Raw genomic sequence first — 22,124 nt, 5'->3', positions numbered from 1 at the left:
ATCTCCGCCGGTCATCGAGTTATTGATCTATTGGTTGATTTACTTATTCGATTTGAACAAAATGAGAGTCTCTCTTCAAAATGCCTTGGTGGGAACCACTGACGGTGTTATTGGCATTTCTCACAGCATGCCGATCCCCGAAGTATTTGGAAATAGGGTCCTGATCAAGGTCAAGGCAGTATCGGTTAATCCCGTGGATTCCAAGATGGCGGGCGCGTACATTACTCCCGGAGCTATCGCTGGATGTGATGTTGCGGGGGTGGTTGACAAACTCGGTCCCGATGTCACCCATGCCAAAGTCGGCGATCGCGTGTGCACGTCAGTCATGGGCATGAATCCTCTCAATCCTACAGTTGGCGCGTTCGCCGAGTACACAACCGCCCTGGATACGCTGCTGTTGAAGCTGCCGCCTTCCATGAGCTTTGAACAAGGGGCCTCATTGCCAACCAGTTTCTTTACGGCCGGCCTGAGCCTGTTCCACAGTTTAGATCTCCCTGGCCGTCCGCTTGAACCCAGCAGCAAACCTACGACAGTCCTTGTTTACGGTGGCTCTTCCGCAACTGGTACTGCCGCAATTCAACTACTTAAGCTTGCTGGTTTCGACATAGTCACCACATGTTCGCCACACAACTTTGACCTAGTTCGAGGATACGGTGCTGGCACCGTCTTTGACTATAACGCCCCCGATTGTGCGTCCCAGATCAGGAAACATACGCGAAATGGTCTCAAATATGCGTTGGATTGCATTTCCACCATGTCGAGTATGCAGTTTTGCTATCAAGCCCTGGGTCGGTCTGGGGGCAAATACACGGCGCTCGAACCCTACCCGGAGTCGATTTCCCAGACGCGGAACATTGTCAAAGCCGATTGGATTTTAGCCTTGCAGATACTGGGCCACGAGATTGCCTGGCCGGAACCCCATCGCAGACCGGCTGATGCTGCCGTAATCGAATTTGGAGCAGCCTGGGCCGTGACATTGAATAGGTTGTTGGAAGAGGGAGTCATTCAACTTCATCCGCTCATTATCAGGGATGGTGGACTCGGAAAGGTCTTAGAGGGCGTTTATGATGTTCAATCCAAGAGAATATCTGCGAAGAAGGTCGTTTATTCTCTATGAATCAAACCCAGGGCGAATAGTCTCGCTGCAGTTTCGTGGTCATACTAGTCTTTAAACATCTCATTTGTCTCCATGTGTTTAACATCTAGTAGGAATAGATAACAATTCTCGTTTTTTTCAATCTTTATGCTAGTTTCTCCAATTCAACCAGTACAGGAAAGAAAATCCCGGCAATTGGACACTTAGCACACATACGTACCTTGTGTCTAGTTATACGTGTTGCAACTACACATTCATTCTTCCGCGAAGCAAAGCCTTGAGACGATGACCCTGTTGAAACAGCCCATTACTGGAATTCTGGTCGTCGATTCCGAAAACCCGCCTAGCGTCCTTGTTCAAGACCGTCTTGACCATTTCCAACTGATGGGTGAACCAGACCCAAGGGTTCCTTAGATCCACCTCCTGTCGCTGATGCCCCTCCTTGCCCTGTAGGTCATTATTATCCCCATAATGACTCTGCGAGGTCTTAAAAATGGGCAGACTGGTAGAGCAACCGACAAGATCATCCACGGCCTGGAGCTCATCCAGAACCATCTGCACGGCTATGTACAGCCTACTGCATGTCTCGTTTGTCGGTGATGAGAAGAGCTCTCTGAGCCGCAGACCTCTGTCATCTTCCTTGCCCCCCTGGACAAGTGCTGGCGTGTTGCAATTCGAGTACGTTGGATCAGGTAACTGCTCGATGCTACTCTCTATTTGGGAAAATACCATCATGTATAGCTTCAGGAGGGACGCGTAACAAGTCAGCACCAACAGCATAGTCGGCACGTCATTCACGCCTGTCGACGTCACCGGTGAGGTGATGTTATTCTTATTGAAGCATTCGGGAATAGTTTGTTGATACGAGTCTGAGTATTTGAATGGTCTGTATGATTGATTGGCGACGTCGGGAAAAGCGAAGAAGAGGAAGGAGCAGTTTTATCATAATGGCTGTCATCATTGACCGAGACCGAGGTCGACTTGGCTGCCCAAAAACTGCGGAGCAGAGCCATGAATCTTCGCGCCAGCTTTAAGACCGGACCCATGGGATACGTGTCGAGGGCACTCGCTTTGTTCGGACTCGTATGGCCTCCACTCAGCGTAATTAGCGCTTCGTGAATCTCCGCCACCAACCCTGAGAGCTGTACAATATCGGGGATGTTGTTATGCTCCGTCGGTAGAAATAGTCCACTGCTCCCCTCTGTGATGCATGGCATATTGTTGCACAGGTCCGAGGAAGCTTGGAAAGCGTATGATTCGAGAGATCGCTGCGGTGATTTCGGATATCTGGACACGTCCTCGGCCGTTGGTGCAAGTGGTGGGAGGTCGATCAGGTTGTGCTGCGGCGGGGTGAAATCCTTTCCATGGTTGAAAAGGGAGCTGGTATTAATACTGGCGATATGGTCGTTGACGTCGAGTAAGTCTGCGTCGTTCTGTTCTCTGTGTACGCCGGGAATATCCTCGGACCACGGACTGCTCCACATCGGCCAATCCACGGAGAAGCCGGAGAGTAATTCGGACGAACCCAGAGATGATGGGGCGTCCATTTCTGTCGGCAGACCGCCGGCTTCAGACGTCCGTAGCGACTTGCTAATAATACATACTTGCGCACTGTCTCTCCTGGTGTCGCTACTTTTTCTCCTTGTTGGCGCCCTGCGACTAAAGATGCAATCCACTTTAGCTCGGGCGCACCTCATACACTGCTGGACTCCTGTCTGAGATGTTTCAGCGGTCGATATGGTACACCCGAGCTTTTTGGCTCGACAACGGTCACAAGATGCTCTGATAGACTGTTGAGATGCCATGGTTGCTGCTCCGAGTCCGGGATGAGAGAGGCTTGGCTTATTATATACCCGTCTGTACTCACTTATGCTGCAGGGTCTGACACTCCATTGTGCCCTGGTCTGATTGGTCAGCGCTAGCCGTTGCCGTAGCTCGGTGGATAGACACTTCTCATCTACCACACGATAGCTACCAGAAATCTACCAACTCGCTGGCATGCTGGTCATGCCCTGACCCACAGGTGACACATATTGATGGCTGTGACCATATATCTACGGGTACCCTGGTGATTATACATAATACGTACGTGCTTGAAACATTGTGATTGAAGAAGCAAATGAGATGCTTGCAGGGAGCGGCATTTTGATTAAGGGATTTTGGAAGGATTCTGGTGGGCCTGAATGATAAAAAGTCCCCTTTTGCCCGTTAGGACTAACGGCTAAGCAGTGGGGATTAAGGTTATGGAAGGTGGAGGCAGATCACCGAATTCCTATACTATAGTACTATAGGAGTAATTGTAGATAAGCCCTGAGACGGGTGATACTCGCCCCATCACGGCTCACACAAAGCACTACTTTCCGAGGGCCAGAGGAACAAAATGCGAGCATATTAACGAAAATGCACTGATGCGATACACTCTTTACAACAAGAGCGACATGGAAGCACACGTCAACCAGTTGCCAAAACCGGGCATCCCAGATATATCTGGCCTGATATATGGGATCTGCACATGTACTGCTCGGAGAGTTCCCGCATATCCTGGCCCGGGCACATACAATTCTCCAACGGTTTGATCTGCGGTCACAAGTACAGGACGATCAGGCATTGCTTATCCATACCGCCGAAGCTCCTCCGATCTCAATCCCGATCAAAGAGTGGTAACCATAGCAACAACATCTACCGGCCATGAGGAAGCAGTAACGAATGGAAACAGCTATAGGGTGGCACGCATGTTCAGTCACAGCCTCGAGGGAAAGATACGTTATAGTCAAACATCGCTAGGATTTACGAACTATACCTGTGTCCGGGCATGATTTTCCGACCCTAGAGGGCTCTCGCGATATTTCCACTGTCCCGCAAGATCTATTTTAAACCGATTATTAGAACTTTCAAAGATAATCCGAAATATCGAATTGTCGGTAGTTGGCCATATATATCTACATACAAGCTAAATGAAAAGAAAGTACAGACGACTCCTGGGAGAATACAGTCGGTAATACCATCGTGCTCTTCCAAATACCAGCAAGCCACTCAAAACACATGATTGCTGGATGAAATCTGCGAATAGATGCCATTTTCCTGCAAATGGCTATCCCATAATGCCTTTCATATTATTAGTATAAGGTCGAAGCAAGGCTTTCTGCGGGATCACTCATCCTTTCCCCTTCTGGGTGATGACGTGATGACTGGATAAAGGTACGGACGGTTATGGCACTTACCCAATCAAATTCATCCATTGGATCGAAGATGCCCCCTAAATAGGAAGAAGGGGCTTTTTCTATGTTATCCGCTTGAAGAGATAACGGTCTCATACTCATTGCGTTCGATAGGTCAGATGGTGTTGAGAAATAGGATATACCGTCATTGATAGAAGAGTCGGCACCTATAAGGTCAATCATTAGCTCATTGACGTGAAATCATATTATCTCTTAAAAAAATTGATGGCAAAACCCTACCTGAATAGCCGTTATTCTGAATGACTTGGAGGTTCTCGGTGCCATTGTTCGGATATCCGACATGAGATGTCAAGTCGCTTTCCTTAACCCGATCCAACATGATTCTCACAATCTCTACCACTTGCCTGGACTCTTTCATTTCGCTACTCCATTCTGCCCAAATCGCATATGAGTCCTTCAGTGCACTGAGCAGAGCCTCTGGTTGTCGACGGCTGAGATCCCGATCAGGTGCAGAAGAGGAGTCTGACTCGGAGCCAAGTCCGGATTGGAGCCCAAGACAGAGAATCATAATGGCAAGGAGAAAGTCATAAGTAGCCACGCAGGTTATTTTCCATAGATGCCCCCGCAATGGTCCGCCGGGTTGGGATTCCCGATATACGAACGACTGGTGATGGATGATTTTCAGCGCAGCGTCAATGCACGTCTCCCATGACAAAAGATTCTGCGGTTTCATATACAGCCGATGTAGTACACATCGGGCCTTTTGAAAAAGCAGATCCAATGACAGGCGTCTCATCACTACAGCCGCCGAATCGGTCACGGAAGGGTTCTTCTGAACCTTCATGCTTGATGGGAAAGAATCATACTGCGTGTTCAACTGCTCATGAAGCTGAATAACGGTGTCATAGGAAAGTGGATGGATAGATGTAACGTGACAATGAATTCGTCCCAGTACGGACATTAACCTCATCCTCATTATCATATAGGACAGGACCGCGCCATTGGACTCAGGCCGCGATGGTGGGAGTGTGGTCATTTCTGGGTCCATCTCTTCTTTTGGAATATTTCGAGGCGACGCTGTATCGGAATCATGTTCATGGATTAGTCGGGGCAGGCCTATCTGAAGCGACACAAGGATATCTAATTGAGCCAAAAGGGCCCAGACTCGCCGTCTCAGCTCGCCTGCGAAGATGGAAATGTTGGAATAGTGTGATGGGTCGCGGTGATAACCCATTCTCATAGCAACACGAACTATCATAGACAGGGCGAGGTAAAGTCCAAAATGGGTATCATGAAATCGTAATAGCTCGCAAAAAAAGTATAACAGGAGTGCATCGATCGTGTGATTGTTAGGTTTGGTATAGTCACTCAAGATAAGACATTGTGCGCTGCATTGACGAAATAGTGTGACGGATTCTTGAGGCTTGGAGGCATCGCGGGCCATCTGTTCGCCGCATTGCACTAGGATGTCGGTGGCCAGGCACATCATACTAAAGAGGATACTGAGCCAGTTGAGACTAACAGTAGTCGGACTGTCCCAGAAATTCTCGTACTGACATCCCTTCAATCAGCAAAACGACTAGATGGGGCAGCAGGAAGGGTAGATTGACGGACTTCTTTTTGAAACGTCGGTGCGTGGGTGACCACTGATCGGACCCCTTCTGTCAGCCGTCGTCGCAAAGCACGTCTAGCTCCGCTAAAAATCAATTGATGGACACATACATTCAGCTAGGTCCAGTGAGTTGAAATATTTCGAAATCAACCTATCCACCTCATTCTTTGGGGGAACTGAAGCTAACATGCTCTTGAATGTTGAACCAGTGCGCAGCCCGAGGAGAAGGTCGGGAAACTGCGATGACTGCTCAATATTGGTCTTTTGGCCACCTGGCAGCTGCGATTATGAATTTGTGTCATTGCAATCAATGAGATGATGAGCTCTCTTACATTATCAGCAATCGCAGCCCAATGCTCACTTCCCACATAGTTTGTTTCATTCTGCTTCACTTGGATGCGCCCAACGGAGTTTTCGATGGGCTGTTGAGTAGTGTCCAATGGTGACGGAATATCCACCGTCGTTCGATTGGCCACCGGAGAGCTTAATTCTCGGACTAGTGAGCCAACAACATTCTCCAAGCGGCCGATCCTATCCTGGACGTTATCGGACTGGGATGGCCGAGGAGTAGTGACAGAAGATGTAGCATATGTACAGCCGGCAACTTCACCGCGCCGAGTACAGTTTTCACACGGTTTATTCCGGTCGCATCGCACTCTGTAATAATGTTAATCATGTCCAGCCATAATGTTTTGAATAATAGGGATAATATTTCCTGCGCCGAAGGGGAGGGGCATGGTGACTTCACTTTCGCTTGCGACATGGATAACATGACAACTGGAGTTTTACTCTTCGCCGGCGCTGTCTGGCTAGATACTCAGCAGACATATTTCCAACCTAGGAAGGAAAAAAGGAAACGATTGACGATTGCAGGGCCACAAGAATAATATACGATTATGTACGGTGAGAAGTAGCTTTATTTCCATTTTCCGCTTACGAAATACGCGATAACGTGACTTTTAATTACAACTCTTCAGTTCATTAAAGGTTCTCCACTGAGTCTTCCAGCGACCACTGGATTTACACTTAACTTGAACAGTAGTACTATAGAACTGGTCTTGATCTGATTGTATACAATTACTCAGTCACAATAGTTTGTGTCATGTCACCTAATGACGCGAGCAGTATTGCTTTCTCAAGTATAAGTGGAAGTCTTGTGGATAGGGCAGTGGCCACCTAGAATAAGGGGATATCTGAAATTATATACTACCACTACGTAAAGATACAATGAGCCCCTCCTCTTCCTCTATCGCCACAATAAAGGTGTCCATCTTTGAGTCATCCTATCCCCACATTGCGGTAATGAGTTCATGGCGCATAGCTACCAGACCACTTTCTTCCATTTGCACACGAGTACTGAAGTACTTGAAGCGCGGGCAAGCATGCGGCCTAACAAGCTATCGGGTAGTTATTACATGGCATGCTTTCTCTAACGACATCATAGATAACAACAGGGAAGCCCTGCAGGAGAATGCCTGGCTGGGTGATCTATGGTTGTGTGGTGCTGCGTTGCTGACATTATTTTCGATTGCTCGCTGTCTGGGGATGTAGACCACTTCCGCAGGCTAAAGCTGACTACGCCATTTTACTGTCTGTGTGGTATTTAAAGATTGAACATATTGAGACTATTTTGAGCTAGATACTATTTATGTAGCTGTATCAGCTGCATCAGGAGTGATATGTTATCGGAAGAGATTGGGTGGTTTCCCGCATGAAGACGCGTTTTGAAATGCATACAAGTATGTGATGAAGCGCATAGCACGTTGGTCCCGACATTAAAAATGCAATTATTGAGCTCGAGACTGTTAATGATAAAATTTGATCGATAAGAAATAGTGTAACTGACATGATCTACCTTCGAACACATAAATAGAGGATACTGACATCGATATTATTAGCAATCGCTATGCTTTTAATCCTTCGACCTCGAAATTTCCTACTTCGCCTATTGGAACCCAGTAAGCATTCGATACCTGAGGCTATCGATTCATCAAAAAGTACGAGGGAAAAAAGAAGAAAAAAGGAGTATATAAATCTTAACATTGGTAGTGTCATTGGTGCCCAACCCTCCGAACCTCCGACCATCCGAGCGACCATCCGAGCGACCATCCGAGCGACCATCCGAGACCAGCCCTAATTGTAACCAAGGCGCTACGTATGCAGCCCCGTGATTCAATCTTTGTCCTTAAATGGCCGGCCCCTGCGGACTTCTGTTTCGAGCTCAACATTCCTGGGAAATTCTCTGGTTAGGGATGATCACGAACTACCAGGCACTAGACATTTCTTACTTCTCCTATTCCTATAATACTTTTCTTTAAATTGTTCTGTTTCGATTAGAGCCAAGCAGACCTTGTCTCAACCATGCCCAAGGAAAAGGGCTCAGTCTACCCCAGGAACACTACTTCGCTAGAGAATGGTGAGAACGTGCCTCATGAGGGCAGGCTATATGCCAGCACAAGCTCGGATCAGAATATGAAAGACCCGGACGTGATAATAATAGATTGGAATGGAATTGAGGATTCGCGCAACCCCATGAACTGGAAACCATTTCAGCAATACAGCCAGGTCTTCGTGGTGAGCGCCATTACATTACTCACGTACACACCCCGTGCCATTATCTTCATGAGAAAAAAATGGTAAACTCACAACAAACTCATTGATCCAGGTCACTTGCTGCGTCCATGTTCTCACCTGGAGTTTCGCAAATGATGGAAGAGTTTCATAGCAGCAACCAAGAGCTCGGGATCTTGGTGGTTTCGATTTATGTTCTGGGGTTAGCGCTTGGGCCGCTTGTACTTGCCCCGATGTCTGAGCAATATGGCCGACTAGTTATCTACCATTCATGCATGGCTCTCTTCCTTGTCTTCACCATTGCATGCGCCGTGAGTAAAAGTCTGACGCAGCTGATCGTGTTTCGCTTTTTCGCTGGATGTTCGGGGTCTGCACCAATTGCCATGGGTGGTGGTACAGTGTCTGATGTTTTTCCGCCGCAAGCACGAGGCGCGGCCATGTCGATATGGGCCGTCGGTCCCTTGTTGGGCCCCGTTATTGGTCCCGTGGCCGGCGGGTTTCTGGTATGTGTTCCTCTAGAGCCCTAGGAGTGCATGCGTTTGAGAATACTCAATAATATCCAGACTGAAAACGAAGGATGGCGTTGGACATTTTGGGTCTTGGTTGTTGCCGTATGTCAAACTATATGCATCGGGATCAGCAAAATTGCATTCACTCTAACTGCATATATTACCTAGACCGGTGCAATGATGATTATTGCCGCTCCACTTTTACGAGAAACATACAGTGTAGTCATCCTGGAACGAATTGCCGCGAAATGCCGAAAGGAAACAAACGACGATCGCATCAAATCCTGCCTTACCCCGGACTTGACACCTCACGAGATGTGGAGCCAAGCATTGGTCCGACCATTGAAGATGCTAGCTATGCCGATGGTCCTGGCGCTGTCGTCGTACACGGCCCTGTGCTACGGATATCTCTTTTTGTTTTTTACTACCTTCACCATGGTGTTTGAAGAGCAATACGGCTTCTCAACTGGTATCGCGGGTTTGACGTATCTAGGTCTCGGTGTTGGCATGATCCTCGGTCTGTACGCCAATCGTCTTACTGTTGATAAGATTGCATCAAAACTCGCTGAACGCGGAACTCGCAAACCTGAGCACCGTCTACCGATGATGATTTTCCTCGGACCACTAATCCCCGCCGGTTTATTCTGGTATGGATGGAGTGCACAGGCCCACACGCATTGGATCGTACCTATCATTGGCACTTCATTCGTAGGTTTCGGAATCTTGGGTATCTTTGTATGTGTTTGCCGTTTCTCTCTCTCTTCTCTCTCTCTTATTTCTGTTTTGCTATTTGCATTCCAGTGAGCTAACCCTAACAAGCTTCCTGCTCAGACATACCTTGTGGATGCCTACACTCGTTACGCCGCCTCTGCCATCGCAGCGAATACGCTTCTCCGGTCTATCCTCGGTAGCATGGTTCCGCTTTTCGGGTATAAAATGTACGAAAGCCTTGGACTCGGTTGGGGAAATAGTTTGCTGGGGTTCATTGCTATTGCGTTTTTGCCGTTGCCTGTGCTCTTTTACAAGTTTGGTGAGCGGATACGAATGAGGACCACAGTAAAATTATGATTGAGCCAGGGATGTTGAGTGGATTATCAATGATTTATATAGTAGTGCCGAGGGTATCCTATGAGCTCTATGGATGGCTGGCACGTTTCTAGAAGGTAAACTAAGAGGGAGAAGAAAAAAAAAAAAAGGAAAAAGAAGCCGTTGGGACTAAATGGAATAGAGATGTATGCTGGATTTTCTTCCGCTTTAATACTACTGTAGTAAATATGCTCTGCTCACTATTCAACTACACAGGCAACATCTCAACTATTCCCATATTAGTTGCCTTATCTTTAGCAACCGAAGACACTCTGAAACCAGACCTCGAAGCCAATTCACTAAACATGTTCTCATTACGCCTTTTACCACCGAAGTTCATCATCCATAGGTCGATCGCAGCAGAGCCAAGCAATGGCTCACAGGGGAGTAAATTTTCAGAAATGAGAACTCTCGAGTCTGGTGCACAAGCGGTGCGAATCCTACTGAGCACCTGGACACATTCATCGTCAGGCCAGTCGTTCAAGACGCGTCGGATGTAGTAGACCAAGGCACCTGTGACAAATTTTTAGAATTATGGATATCATTCAGTTTAAAACTAACCTTCACGTACCTTTGACTGGTTGTTCGTCAAAAAAACTGTGTGAAATCCTCCGGACAGGTTCCAGAACAGGACTCGCTTCTGTACTTGCTTGCTGAATTACCTCGGCTTGGTCCTCTAGGACACACAAAGTGGCCGGTATCGTTGGATTCTCCTCGAGAATGGCCTTCAAGGCTTGCCCTTTGCCTCCGCCCACGTCCACGATGCATGGTCTGCTGGACACATCGGTCTGACTGCGGTAGTCCCCCACCCACTGGAAATCATAGATTCCCGTGATTGGCATGTCATCTAGGGAAAGTGCCATGGCGCTGTTAAACGATTTGGCCCGCTCGGGAATTAGCTCAAGTACCTCGTAGAAGGACTTGTCGGGATGGCCCACGGCAAAACCAAAGGGGGCTCGATTGGACCTTTGCGGCTCGGAACCGCCGTTCTGCTTGAAATATTCCGGCCACTTGACGGCGGTAGCCATGAAGGAATCAAACACGTGCGGGTACAATAGGGTGGCCAGGGGCTCCTGGAACTTTTTGGAGAGAGATGTGTGCTCAATCTGCCCTGGAGAGGGAGACTTCAACACCTCCACGGCAACTAAAAAGTTGGCATGTCGCCCCAATAGCCTTGCGTCGATGCCCGTCTTCGTGGCTAGGTCGGAAATCGATATACCCGAGTCGGGGATGGCCTGGAAGATGTGATACTCGATAAAGAACCGCAACACTCCCAGCTCGACCATCCAGTAAAAATATCCATGAATGGGAGTTTCTGCTTGATGGAACCTGTCCTGAGAAGCTGACATGATGATGAGGAGGATAAGCTGTAGTTTATCAGTCAGTATACTATTGTCAGCCGAATTGGAGCGATTACTCCTACCCGTGAATCTCGTATAGTGGTATGCCGATTATCGCAGTGAAGTGGTAGTTGCTTACTTCCGTAGAGATGTGCTAGTTATGAAACTTATTAAATAAGTCAAGCCGATCAATTATCTATACAAGTACAATGGATGCTCCCGGAGTCCCCGGATCCATGCTATTTCGCATTTCTCGGTGGTAACATGCATTAGTGATTTGTATAGCGCCGCCGACAGAATCCGAAAAACTCCGTATAACTAAAATATTGGGGCAATCGACTATCAATAGGCCGCAGACGAAGCCAGAGGGACATAACCTGAAGCTTCTCGAAGTCCATAATTTATGCCATAGCAACATCTTTAATTTATGTCAAACTTCTGATTGTCCATTTACAGCTGTCGGCGCTAGACCGCGGCAACTCCTATGGGACTAAAATTTTATGGTCCCATTTCCCATTCCCGTTTTCCCATGGAACTTCCATGGGAAACCTAGTCCCGCCCAATGGGATTTCCCATTTCCCATTGGGAATTCCCAATACTCTCGCCAAGGCCAATTTTTGTGCATAACTAACCCAAATAGGATGGATAATTTAATTTGCTGAGTGATCATCTTAAATTACCGTTTTTTACAGCTGTATCGTGCTGTTTTGGTCATGGCGATTGATTCTGGTGTAGTTTTCTCTCTACTTTTATATAGTTATTTGATCCAGTAAGTAGGGGAAACTGCAAAATAGTATTGTCATAACCAAAAATGAAAAATTTCGGGTTTAAAACAGGGGTTTGTCAGCTTCATAACTGTCGCCTGATAGTCTGGTATAAGGTAAATCAGCGACTTTTATGCTAGTGTGGATATTTGTTGGATATCCGCAATTTGCGGACTTGGATGTGGGAACCACATCCAAGTCGTACGATATGCCGCAGCCTAGTAGCATGCCATTAGACTGAAAGGGATTTCAAAGGATTGAGATTGCGCGGCGCTGCGTGATGTTGAGTGATGGCTCACCCTCTCTATAGCGCGCTCACCCAGACTCACCCCTGGTCGCGCGACTGAAAAGCGACATCACCTCTAACTGGGAGCCATCTTAGTTAATACTAATTAATTTATCAATACATACGACCATAGGGTGTGGAAAACAGGGCTTCCCGTCCGCTCAGCCGTACTTAAGCCACACGCCGGCCGGTTAGTAGTTGGGTGGGTGACCACCAGCGAATCCCGGCTGTTGTATGTTTTTACATATATTTTTTACTGGCTGCCGGCGATAAGCTACCTAGTGTGTGCGAGGGGTTTAAGCGATGCTCGGTGAAAGTCCGGCACCAAACATGCCAAAGTAATCAAACATGCTAACTATACCGCTAGCGAGTGTTCATGATCCTGTCACAACCTGGCTTCTCTCGTATCGTACCTAGGGTTCTAGTTAGTTGTATTTCGAGACAGGACACTTACCCTAAGTGTCTTCCAGATAGTCGTATGCTCAATGCCCCTCCGGATCCAATTCAGTAAGTCGTATGCGTCGATGGGTATATCGCTCCCTCCAGGCTCCGTAAGATGATCAACAAGTAGAAACGGTAAAGGTAACGAATAGAGAAAGAAGGCCAACCGACGTATATGATGCAAGGGGAAATGCCATAGACTCTCCCCAATCGCTATGTTAAGGACGAGTTATGATTATGACATGGATTTGGAGGCTCAATAGCAATTTACCAAGAGCCAGAGCAGCATGCCCTCCTGTGAACCTTGTGAGCCAGAGCAGCCCGCATCACCACTTATTGTCCCCAACATGCCACTGCACGAATTCGTTCTGAACTGGAATTAACTACTGATTGATTTCTCTGCAAGTTGCCCCTTTTCGTAGGGGTGAGGGTTAGACAAAGTATAGGGGGATCTTCACGAGGCCACCCTGCAGTTATACGTCTACTTTAGGGCAAATTTCGCCAAAATGAATGAATTATCGGTGTGCAGCCGTGACCTCCGCATTCCTGGTCAAGGTTTGTCTATGAGAATTTTGTGTCTCATACCCATGAATTGCGTGTCCTATCTTTGCTGAAATGCTACTCACAACTTGATGAAGTCTAACGACTACAGATCCTTTGCTCAGCAACACTTACGACTCACTAGAAGGTCTCAACGACCAAGCAAAAACTCACCGCACGACCAGCTCCTGATAGCCTTCACACCATCACCACATGGTGTGTTTGGTTTCCAATGCGGATGGTAGAGCTCTCATCATATAGCATTAATATGGTATATGGCAATAAGAGATCAATGCCTTAACACAAGGTCCACGCACGTGTTTCTGGTACAAAAGCGACTGCCAAAAGGGGGGTAACAGCGCAGAAAGTGTGAACCGGTGTCAACAGGGCAAACCAGCCGCCGTGAGAAATGAAATAATTCTGCGAATGCCAATAATATATTTCGAAGTGATAGATGGAAGGATTTGAGAGACAGTATTGTCTCCGATGAAACGTCTCTGTGATAGATTTGTCTCATATCTAGGGGAAGAAAGTGTTCAAAAATCTGTGAGTCTGCTATGGGAGGACCAAACTTGCTTTCGTGAATTTATTGGCACGGCAACAGAAAACTTTCAAGATCTCACTTCAATCCAAAGCGAAAATAAAAAAAAAAAAGGCCGAACATCGTTAGTGTAAGGAGAGACGAAGTTGTAAACAGAAAATCTCGATGTATACACTGAAGTATAAATAAAATAACAAATATCCTCCATCAAAAATCTAAGAACAACTCGAGCTCCCCGCAACAAACGTCCCATCCGAATTCTCACACCCACAGCTCCCATCATCCGGGCTCCGAATACAGCCCGTTCCAGTGCCCTCGTCCTCGCCATTCGAACTGTTTACGTTAACAATAAAATTTTTCTCAGTTAGGTAATGGGGGGCAGGGGGGCATACTTCCAGAAAAACACCCAACAATCCTCATCCAGATCAGTGAGATCGGAATTCGTAGGCGCGGTGCAGGTGTATGCTTCGCAGGTACCGTAGGGGGCGCCGTGGGAGGAGTCGTATTGGTGGTCTATTTTGAAGACTGCGAAGGTTTGGGTTTCTTTTTTCGTTAGTATTTTTGTTCCAGTTAGTTGGGAATGGAAGTAGTACTGGATGTTCGGGTGTTGTGGGAGCATTCGGCTGCTTGGATGGTGGTTGAGGATTTGGCCGCTGGTATTTTTGGTTAGTCATGTCTATATATTCTGTGCTTTGGTGGATACCGTACCAGAGCATTTAATGCTAGCTGGACATTTTCCCTTGGTGTTGGAAGTAGCCGGTTTGAGGGTTGCGGTAGTCAGGGCGCCGAGAGCGAGGATTAGGATGATGGATTTGAGGGAGGGCATTTCGTCGTGTTTCTGTGTCTTCTGGTTGAGGATACGAACTGAAAGGGCGATGTAAAGCGAGGGTATTCATTTGAATCAGGGGAAACGTGGTCTATTGGATTAAGGATCTAGATCATTTCTGGATGTTTCATGTTGATGGCTTCTATACATGGAACTCATGGTGACTTGTTGACTTGTGTGATGTAAATGATAACTGAGTCAAACATTAAGGATATAAGTATCAAATAAACAATATTCAGTCTACTATACACTATTTACACCTTATTCGCATCAGATTATGCGTCGTTCACCAACACATACCGATACCTAGCCTTCCCAGCATCCATATCCAAAATAGCCCTATTAGCCTCCTTCATCGGAACCTCCTGAATCCACGACTTGACTTTTTTATCAGCCGCAACCTGCAGCATCTCCCTGATCTCACTGGGAGAACCAATCAACGATCCACCAAGCTTAACTCCCTTCATGATAAGAGCGGGAACGGGGATATCCAACGTGCCGTCCTCGGGGTTACCAAGCTGGATGAAAGTACCGCTGGGACGGAGCAGGTTGATGTAGTCGAGGATGGGCATCTTGGACGAAGAAACCGTGGAGATAATCAGGTCGAGGGTTCGCGAGTTTTTGGTCGCCCATTCCGCTTCCTCGTCTGTGGCGATGTATGCGTCCGCGCCCAGTTTCAGCGCGTCTTCCTTCTTGTTCGACTTGCGCGAGATACCGACAACACGGTCTGCGCCGAGCGCCTTGGCGAACATGATCGCGTAGTGGCCCAATCCACCAACACCAATGACACCAACGCGCTTGCCAGGGCCGCAGCCATTCTGGCGAAGGGGCGAGTAAGTGGTAATACCACCGCAGAGCATAGGCGCAGCCTCCGACGAGGAGAGTTCATCGGGGATCTTAATCACGAACCTAGACGGGGCGCGGTGATACAGCGCATACCCACCGTATGAGGTGCCGCCGTTCATGAACGTGCCGTTGTATGTACCAGCAAAGTGGTTACCACAGTACTGCTCGCGGCCGGAAGCGCACTCTTCACAGTCGCCCTTGCGGCTCTGGCAGGACTCGCCTTGCGCTCCAACACCGACACGGTCGCCAACCCTCAAGTTTCCTTCAGCTTGCGATCCGACGCGAACCACTGTGCCGACGATCTCGTGGCCGACGCAGCAGGGGTACATAGTGGGGCCCTGTCATCGTTAGCGTACGCTAGTACATCACCCCGTCGCGGGGGGGCTCACCCATCCACTCCGGAGAGTATGCAGGTCACTCCCGCAAATACCACAGCAGGACACTTTGATATCGACATCAGTCTCTTCCCAAGCTTTGGGCTCGAATTCCTGCCAGACCATCTGGCCCTCGGCCGCGGACTTGTCGAGGCCGACCCAGCCTTCAAATTTGTAGTTGGACATGGTAATATGCACGTAATATGTGTGTACAGGGATAGTTGGTTGGGTTTGATCAGAACTACAAGGTCCCCAGACCGACAGGGGTATTTATATATCTAGTTCATGCACGGCCATTAAAGTGCTGACAACGGTGCGATAAGGTGCTGACAATTATAAAGTCCTAACTCCGGGGTAACTCCGGTCCGCGGCGTTATTGAGTTCGCCACGTTCTTTTTGACGGGGGAGTTTCGCGTGGAATTCCATGGAACTGGGACGGGATGTGGACGGGTGGGCTTAAGAGTAAGCATGTTGCAGATGCTTACTTTGGTCCGGAAGGTAAATTATGTGGGTGGCTTACGGTGATATATGTATATATGGAGGATCAGCGAAGTTCACGGCTCAGACTAGTTGTGTGTCCGATTGGTCGGATCGATGTGTCGGCTGAGTATGGATCGAGAAAATTTACGATAGGTTGTCTTTTCAATTGGAATAAATATAGTCCATACAACATTTGGAAACTAAGTATATGTGCAGGTCGAATCTCATTCAGGCTTATATAACATAGTTTGAAGTTCTTTCCCAACAAGTCCTCGATGGTCTAGTGGTCATGATTTCCGCTTGTCAGCTTAACAACTGCAAGCGCGGGAGACCTGGGTTCGATTCCCAGTCGGGGAGTTTTTTTTTTTTTTTTTGGCACATTTCTATGTTCCATGTGGCCGTTTTTCAACGGCGGAAAAACAAAAAAAAAAAAAAATAACACAAAGTGACGTAAAATCGGAACAATGCCATTGTTTTCCCTTTGTCCATTGTTCCCTTGTGCAGAAAATTAATGAGCCGAGTCTGTACCAGGGTGAATACCCGATGCCAGGTAGCCATCCGTAGCTATCACCTACCAAAAATGCTATTTTACTGTTATTACCGTCCTTCAATTAGTATCTAGATTATACATCATCTTATTTGGCGTTGATGCGGTATATGGTAACTATGGAACAGTCTGATTACCCTCACTCAGCATTGGCCCATGAAATGGATTCATGGGATGATGCAGAAAATGTCAACGTATACAACGCTTTTGAGAATTATAGGGATAGTGAAGGAACGGAACCACGTGCAAAGTGCGTCTCCGCCATGATAGAATGAGAGATATTAAAGACGCGGCCTATGGTTCTATGGACAAATCTCTTCAAAGAAATGCTTTCCCCCGAGTTTCGAGTGCAAGGGAATGTGACAAGCCTTAGATGTGCTCAAGATCGCACTCCTGCTCTAGCTACCTGCCCAGAAACGACATACTGTGCTCTGAAATATGCACTGAAGAAGCGATGATATGACCACTGATGATATTGCCTGATACTTGCTAATGTATCATCACATCATTCCTGCCAAAGATACCAGTTGTGAAGTTCTGAGACTACATGAGCACTCAAGAGACGAAGAATGTCTTGTGCGTTCTATTCTGGGGACCGTGATAACGTCTCGAAAACTAGAAACGGTTGATGGTTCAACCATGCCTAAGTTAACCCGCCCAAAACGGCCATTTTCAACCTGAAAGTTAGTCATCGAATGTGGATTTCCTACTCGGCATATATGGAAATTCCAGACAAACCAGAGAGACGATTTATGAAAAAAAAGTCAGACCTGCTGGTGGCATCTCACTGCTAACATGAAAAGTGCCAGGTGGTCTGCAAGAACGCCCAAGTCGCAATGTACGTCTACAGCCATGGCTGGATTGTATTTAAGGGGATAACTGTGGTCGATGAGAAGCCGGACAGCATACGCAAGGAAGCGGGCGACGAATGCTTACCAGATGCCTCTTCGCTTCTCCTGTTTCAATTACTATGATCAATGCCCTGAAAGACAGAGCCGTTTGCAGAATTCCGATTGCCAGTTCAGTGGTATTGAAATTGTCTCTCCAGCCTATGGGCTAGTTCAAATATTACTATCCCATTGCTGAGGAGAACTTGACCAACTTCATGGCCAGTAAATGCAGCAGAAAGGCCAATATCAGGCCGCCACACGCGGAAAAGCTCAAGTTGAGCGCGGCAATGATGACATCCCCAAGGTCACCATATGTATCAACACTTCCCACAGAAGATTACCAGAAAATTAATGGGCTACGCTCACCAAGAAATTAATGTCCTCCAACAACCACCAGGAGTCCGCTCCAGGCTCGCACGCCGTCCAAGAACCATTGGGCTACGGTTGTCGCTCCTTTACCGTCGTCGTCCCCAGCACCGATTTGGAAGAGTTCAAACAAATGACTCTGGAACGACGAAATGCATGACACGCAAATGGCACCTGGAGTTATCGATGTGCGCGTTTATTCCATTGTTTTATGACATAGGAAGCTATAAATGGCGCTTTTGCCGACTGATTGCTATATGGGCTACAAGGGCGATTGATCCGTTCATGGAGATTGGTTTGTTGAGTTTAAATGGCTAATTGTATCGCGACCATCACGAGAGGTAGTAGTAATATTTCTTAACGATTTCGATCTGCCCATGGTTGGCGTGAAGATGATGAAAGCACCACCCGCCCAAACACTCAATTGTCGGTGCTGAGTGGAAAGGCGCCTGTAGGCCAGAGTGTTGCGCCTGATGGCTTTGACAAGGATGCTGGGACTCTTGGAATATGTCGAGATGTAAGACGGCGAGACCCCCGGTGGATCTTTTTGGAACAACGTTCTCGCACGTGTTCCTAATGAGGTCGAATAGACTGTTTCCGCATCACCCCCGTGATGTAGCCGAGAGACCATGCTTCAACCTGTAGCTCTAAATAATTTTCAAGTAAATCTAGTATTATCGGAACAAATAAGTAATCCAGTATGTCATGATACCAATGAACAGGCAGCCTGTCAGCTCCCCGCTTGTCCACCTCGTCAATATCTTCAATCCCGTCGACTAATACACCGGATTCGATTCATAGATCTTTGCTTATACCTATCAATCTCCTATCGAGCATTAAACGCTACACAAAATGATTTTGTTTTGAACTTCCGGACCTGTAAGATGATTTCACCAAGAAAGCTCCCCTGATCTCCCCTCTCGCGACTTTCCTCAGCCAAATCGTTTTCTATTGACTGACTGGAGATTAAACCACATCATCAAGAGGATAGTCGAGAAGATAAGCGATGAGGTAATATGCCAGCAAATTAATTTGGGATAGTTACAAGGAGCTTGCTAACGACTGGATTTAAACCAGGCATATGGCGTTCGCGAGACTCCCAGAAGACGCGGGGTCTTTCCTTCAAGGTGTTAAATTGCTACATTTTCTATGAACATTGTTGATCATAAAAAGCGCATCTGATAACACATGCTGAGAGCGGTTTGGCTTATTCCTGGAATTGACAGGCTTGCTTTTCCCCGTAGGATTTTGTATACTTTTTTTTCCTAACTTATCGCTTGACCTGCCCGTCATCATTTTCTTTTTGCAGAAATATAAGTTCGAGTGCAAGTGACATCAAGAAATCTAATGGTAAAGTGCCCGTCACATTTTCCCTTCATCTTCTTCGGCCTCCATTCTATCGCCTTAATCTTTTCTTCCACTCAAATTACTACCAGATTAAGTAGAGCGTCTCAAAGCTTTCATCACCATCATGGAATACATTCCAGCATTGGGGAGCGACTACATCCCCACCCCGGAAGCAGCCCTTAGGATACTCAGGGCACATTCTGTCGACATCCTCGTCCAACTTGACGTTTTCCTGCTTGGATGACTGGTATTCTGGCGGAGAAGACGTATGGCTCGACAGCTTCCAAAGCAACAGGAACAGGAAGAGGTATAGTAGACCAGCGCTATCACTGACCACCTTCCACGAATCGTACTAACATAGTACCAGACTCCTTCCACCCCCGACACCACAGGGTACCAACGGAACGAGATACTGAATCTCTCAATGATGGCGAAAGTACTCCGTGACCGCGAGGAAGACGTCGTAAGGACGATGTTGCAGGAGACAAATGTATTGTCGAACGCGGTAATCGAAGAGGCTATTGAGTTGCTGTTTACCGAGGTCATTCCTGATACTGATTTTGAGTCATTTCCGGACTTTATGAGCATTATTGCTCAAGAATTGGAGGAGACTTACTGAATGTCCTTTGTATGGGCGGGGATTTGCTACTTGGTTGTTTGGGGGCATAAACGGGGATGAGTTATGGGATGTGACTGGTGTTGCTACCATGAGACGTGTTGAAGAGAATTGCTTTATGTCATTTATTTCTATTGTCTATCCTCAATTTTCCCCATAGCCCCCTTCTGAGGTGACGAAGAATAACGTTATTCGACTGCTGCCTGAGGCAAGTGATTCCCGATTGGGCGGTAGTAGGTTCACCTGCCTGTCTCGTCTCATTCTCCTTCCCTTTCTAACTAGCACTTCCCTATCATTTATCGACATCAATCATACTCTCCAAAGCCTTTCTACCATATTCTCTACGACTATCCTCCTCTACTCACAACCGCCTCAATCCCCTTAAAACCATAAAACGACCGCCACGATGTTCCACAATCTCGTCTCGTGGGCGATGAGCGAACGCGGCATCTCCATTTTACGCAGAACCGGTCTAGCCATCCAAGCCGTCTGTGTCGTCAATGCATTTTGGGCCTACTACAGTGCAGATAAAGAACTTGAACAGGCTCAGAAGGAGGTAACCCAACCCAGCCCAACCCCAACCCCAGCAACCTATTGTTGAACCTGGCTAACCTACACATCAATTATACCAGGCCAACGACACCAAGAAAGGTCTTGAACGCCTTCTTATCGCGACGACCTTCCTTCTGAAACTTGAGAAAGCCCTACGTCGCCGCCAGGAAAAGGTTCTGAAGAAGGCGTTGCAGAACACGGGTGTTTTATCGGAGACGGTGGTCGAAGATGCGATTGACAAGCTGTTTACGGAGGTTCTTCCTACTGCGGATATCAAGGAGTTTCCTGATCTGTTTCACGAGATTTTTGAGGGAGAAGAGGAGGATTCGAATTTGTGCCCTTGATAGTCTGTCGTGTCCATGGGTGTTTGTTCTTGTTGTTTGGGTTGGAGATTACAATGGGTGCTGGTATGGCGGTTGTTTTATATGCATTCATACTCATCCTGTCTGGAATTTACTACTTTCCAGACTCATACGAAACCTCCGATCGCTATTTCAAGTACTTCGCCTGATCCATCGTGGTCACTTTGGTCCTTCTGAGCCTTTATGTGATCTATTTGGTGAAGAAGATACTGCCGATTTATGCGCGAGAGCCCGGAGGATGATGTTTGATAATTGTTTCGCTGTCTTTGTTCGACCACTGGGAGGGAGGATAAGATGTGTGAAGAGGAAGGAGGCATGACTGAATAAGGCACTCGTTAATTTGCCGTGGGAACGTATGCTTCGTTGTATGTATTTGGAGAGTTAAATTCTTATTGAAACAAACCATATTGTATGATATGTTACAAACTCGCTTTACACCGTTGCCTTCGTTATTTTTAGATCGGCCCTACAAATGAATGCGCCATACAATTCTCGATGGACAGTATTATTGATATAGTCATAGATTATGCATACCTGTTGCATCTCCCAGCTTTGCTTTTGTTTCGTAGGACACATCTGTTATATGCTGGGATGACCTGCTCGAACCGGCGTTATGAAAGCTTCCCTAAAAGGTTGCACCTGATTACAATTGTCTATCCACGTACCCTTATGTCAAGGTTCCACAGCGTGCATTGCCAGGAAGTCTCTCCCAGCTACGTCCTTCGTTTCTCAAGAATGTACCATGTAGACACTCGACTGTCGCCTTCGGTTAGGCGTTTCCCAATTAAGCCACAGGAAAATCACATGACTGACATCTTGTCTTCACTCTCCCTGTCACTAAATCTCCTTTACCACCATCCTTCTTACGCTCAACCATTGGTATCTACACTCCAACCTTCTCTCTGAGCCATCATCCCTACCATGTCATCTGTACTATCCTCGCTCCCCTTCCA

At 47.2% G+C, this 22,124-nt stretch overlaps 10 protein-coding genes and 1 non-coding gene across 11 annotated transcripts; 6 read left to right on the top strand and 5 right to left on the bottom strand.

The window, feature by feature from the left end:
* Nucleotides 1-61: 61 nt before the first annotated feature.
* Nucleotides 62-1,117, top strand: ACHE_80168A (zinc-binding alcohol dehydrogenase family protein; the record flags this gene model as incomplete). Its single annotated transcript, XM_043283509.1, has 1 exon — nt 62-1,117. One exon carries the CDS (start codon nt 62-64, stop codon nt 1,115-1,117), a length of 1,056 nt encoding a protein of 351 aa, XP_043140781.1.
* A 225-nt stretch (nt 1,118-1,342) lies between these two features.
* Nucleotides 1,343-2,643, bottom strand: ACHE_80167S (uncharacterized protein; the record flags this gene model as incomplete). Its single annotated transcript, XM_043283507.1, has 2 exons — nt 1,343-1,896; nt 1,962-2,643. 2 exons carry the CDS (start codon nt 2,641-2,643, stop codon nt 1,343-1,345), a joined length of 1,236 nt encoding a protein of 411 aa, XP_043140780.1.
* A 1,486-nt stretch (nt 2,644-4,129) lies between these two features.
* ACHE_80166S (uncharacterized protein) lies at nt 4,130-6,715 on the bottom strand (the record flags this gene model as incomplete). Its single annotated transcript, XM_043283506.1, has 7 exons — nt 4,130-4,201; nt 4,318-4,481; nt 4,555-5,827; nt 5,890-5,921; nt 5,998-6,166; nt 6,220-6,544; nt 6,636-6,715. The coding sequence occupies 7 exons, from the start codon at nt 6,713-6,715 to the stop codon at nt 4,130-4,132; spliced, it is 2,115 nt and encodes a 704-aa protein (XP_043140779.1).
* A 1,533-nt stretch (nt 6,716-8,248) lies between these two features.
* On the top strand, nt 8,249-8,985 carry ACHE_80165A (uncharacterized protein; the record flags this gene model as incomplete). The annotated part of the gene is made up of 2 exons (XM_043283505.1): nt 8,249-8,484; nt 8,553-8,985. The coding sequence occupies 2 exons, from the start codon at nt 8,249-8,251 to the stop codon at nt 8,983-8,985; spliced, it is 669 nt and encodes a 222-aa protein (XP_043140778.1).
* A 417-nt stretch (nt 8,986-9,402) lies between these two features.
* On the top strand, nt 9,403-10,035 carry ACHE_80164A (uncharacterized protein; the record flags this gene model as incomplete). Its single annotated transcript, XM_043283504.1, has 2 exons — nt 9,403-9,675; nt 9,787-10,035. 2 exons carry the CDS (start codon nt 9,403-9,405, stop codon nt 10,033-10,035), a joined length of 522 nt encoding a protein of 173 aa, XP_043140777.1.
* A 226-nt stretch (nt 10,036-10,261) lies between these two features.
* Nucleotides 10,262-11,402, bottom strand: FSA4 (methyltransferase Fsa4; the record flags this gene model as incomplete). The annotated part of the gene is made up of 2 exons (XM_043283503.1): nt 10,262-10,566; nt 10,625-11,402. 2 exons carry the CDS (start codon nt 11,400-11,402, stop codon nt 10,262-10,264), a joined length of 1,083 nt encoding a protein of 360 aa, XP_043140776.1.
* Nucleotides 11,403-14,180: 2,778 nt separating this feature from the next.
* ACHE_80162S (uncharacterized protein) lies at nt 14,181-14,791 on the bottom strand (the record flags this gene model as incomplete). The annotated part of the gene is made up of 4 exons (XM_043283502.1): nt 14,181-14,298; nt 14,358-14,508; nt 14,559-14,618; nt 14,674-14,791. The coding sequence occupies 4 exons, from the start codon at nt 14,789-14,791 to the stop codon at nt 14,181-14,183; spliced, it is 447 nt and encodes a 148-aa protein (XP_043140775.1).
* A 275-nt stretch (nt 14,792-15,066) lies between these two features.
* ACHE_80161S (NAD(P)-dependent alcohol dehydrogenase) lies at nt 15,067-16,197 on the bottom strand (the record flags this gene model as incomplete). The annotated part of the gene is made up of 2 exons (XM_043283501.1): nt 15,067-15,975; nt 16,027-16,197. The coding sequence occupies 2 exons, from the start codon at nt 16,195-16,197 to the stop codon at nt 15,067-15,069; spliced, it is 1,080 nt and encodes a 359-aa protein (XP_043140774.1).
* A 563-nt stretch (nt 16,198-16,760) lies between these two features.
* Nucleotides 16,761-16,848, top strand: ACHE_t80003A. The gene has a single exon. It is a non-coding gene; the product is annotated as a tRNA-Asp (tRNA).
* A 3,061-nt stretch (nt 16,849-19,909) lies between these two features.
* ACHE_80160A (uncharacterized protein) lies at nt 19,910-20,260 on the top strand (the record flags this gene model as incomplete). Its single annotated transcript, XM_043283500.1, has 2 exons — nt 19,910-19,948; nt 20,009-20,260. 2 exons carry the CDS (start codon nt 19,910-19,912, stop codon nt 20,258-20,260), a joined length of 291 nt encoding a protein of 96 aa, XP_043140773.1.
* A 403-nt stretch (nt 20,261-20,663) lies between these two features.
* On the top strand, nt 20,664-21,153 carry ACHE_80159A (uncharacterized protein; the record flags this gene model as incomplete). Its single annotated transcript, XM_043283499.1, has 2 exons — nt 20,664-20,813; nt 20,890-21,153. 2 exons carry the CDS (start codon nt 20,664-20,666, stop codon nt 21,151-21,153), a joined length of 414 nt encoding a protein of 137 aa, XP_043140772.1.
* Nucleotides 21,154-22,124: the final 971 nt, after the last annotated feature.

The sequence above is a fragment of the Aspergillus chevalieri genome, chromosome 8 (assembly GCF_016861735.1).
Source record: "Aspergillus chevalieri M1 DNA, chromosome 8, nearly complete sequence".
Classification (NCBI taxonomy): Eukaryota; Fungi; Ascomycota; class Eurotiomycetes; order Eurotiales; family Aspergillaceae; genus Aspergillus; species Aspergillus chevalieri.
Note: the sequence above shows the minus strand (reverse complement) of the source record. Positions and strands in the feature narration are given on the sequence as shown.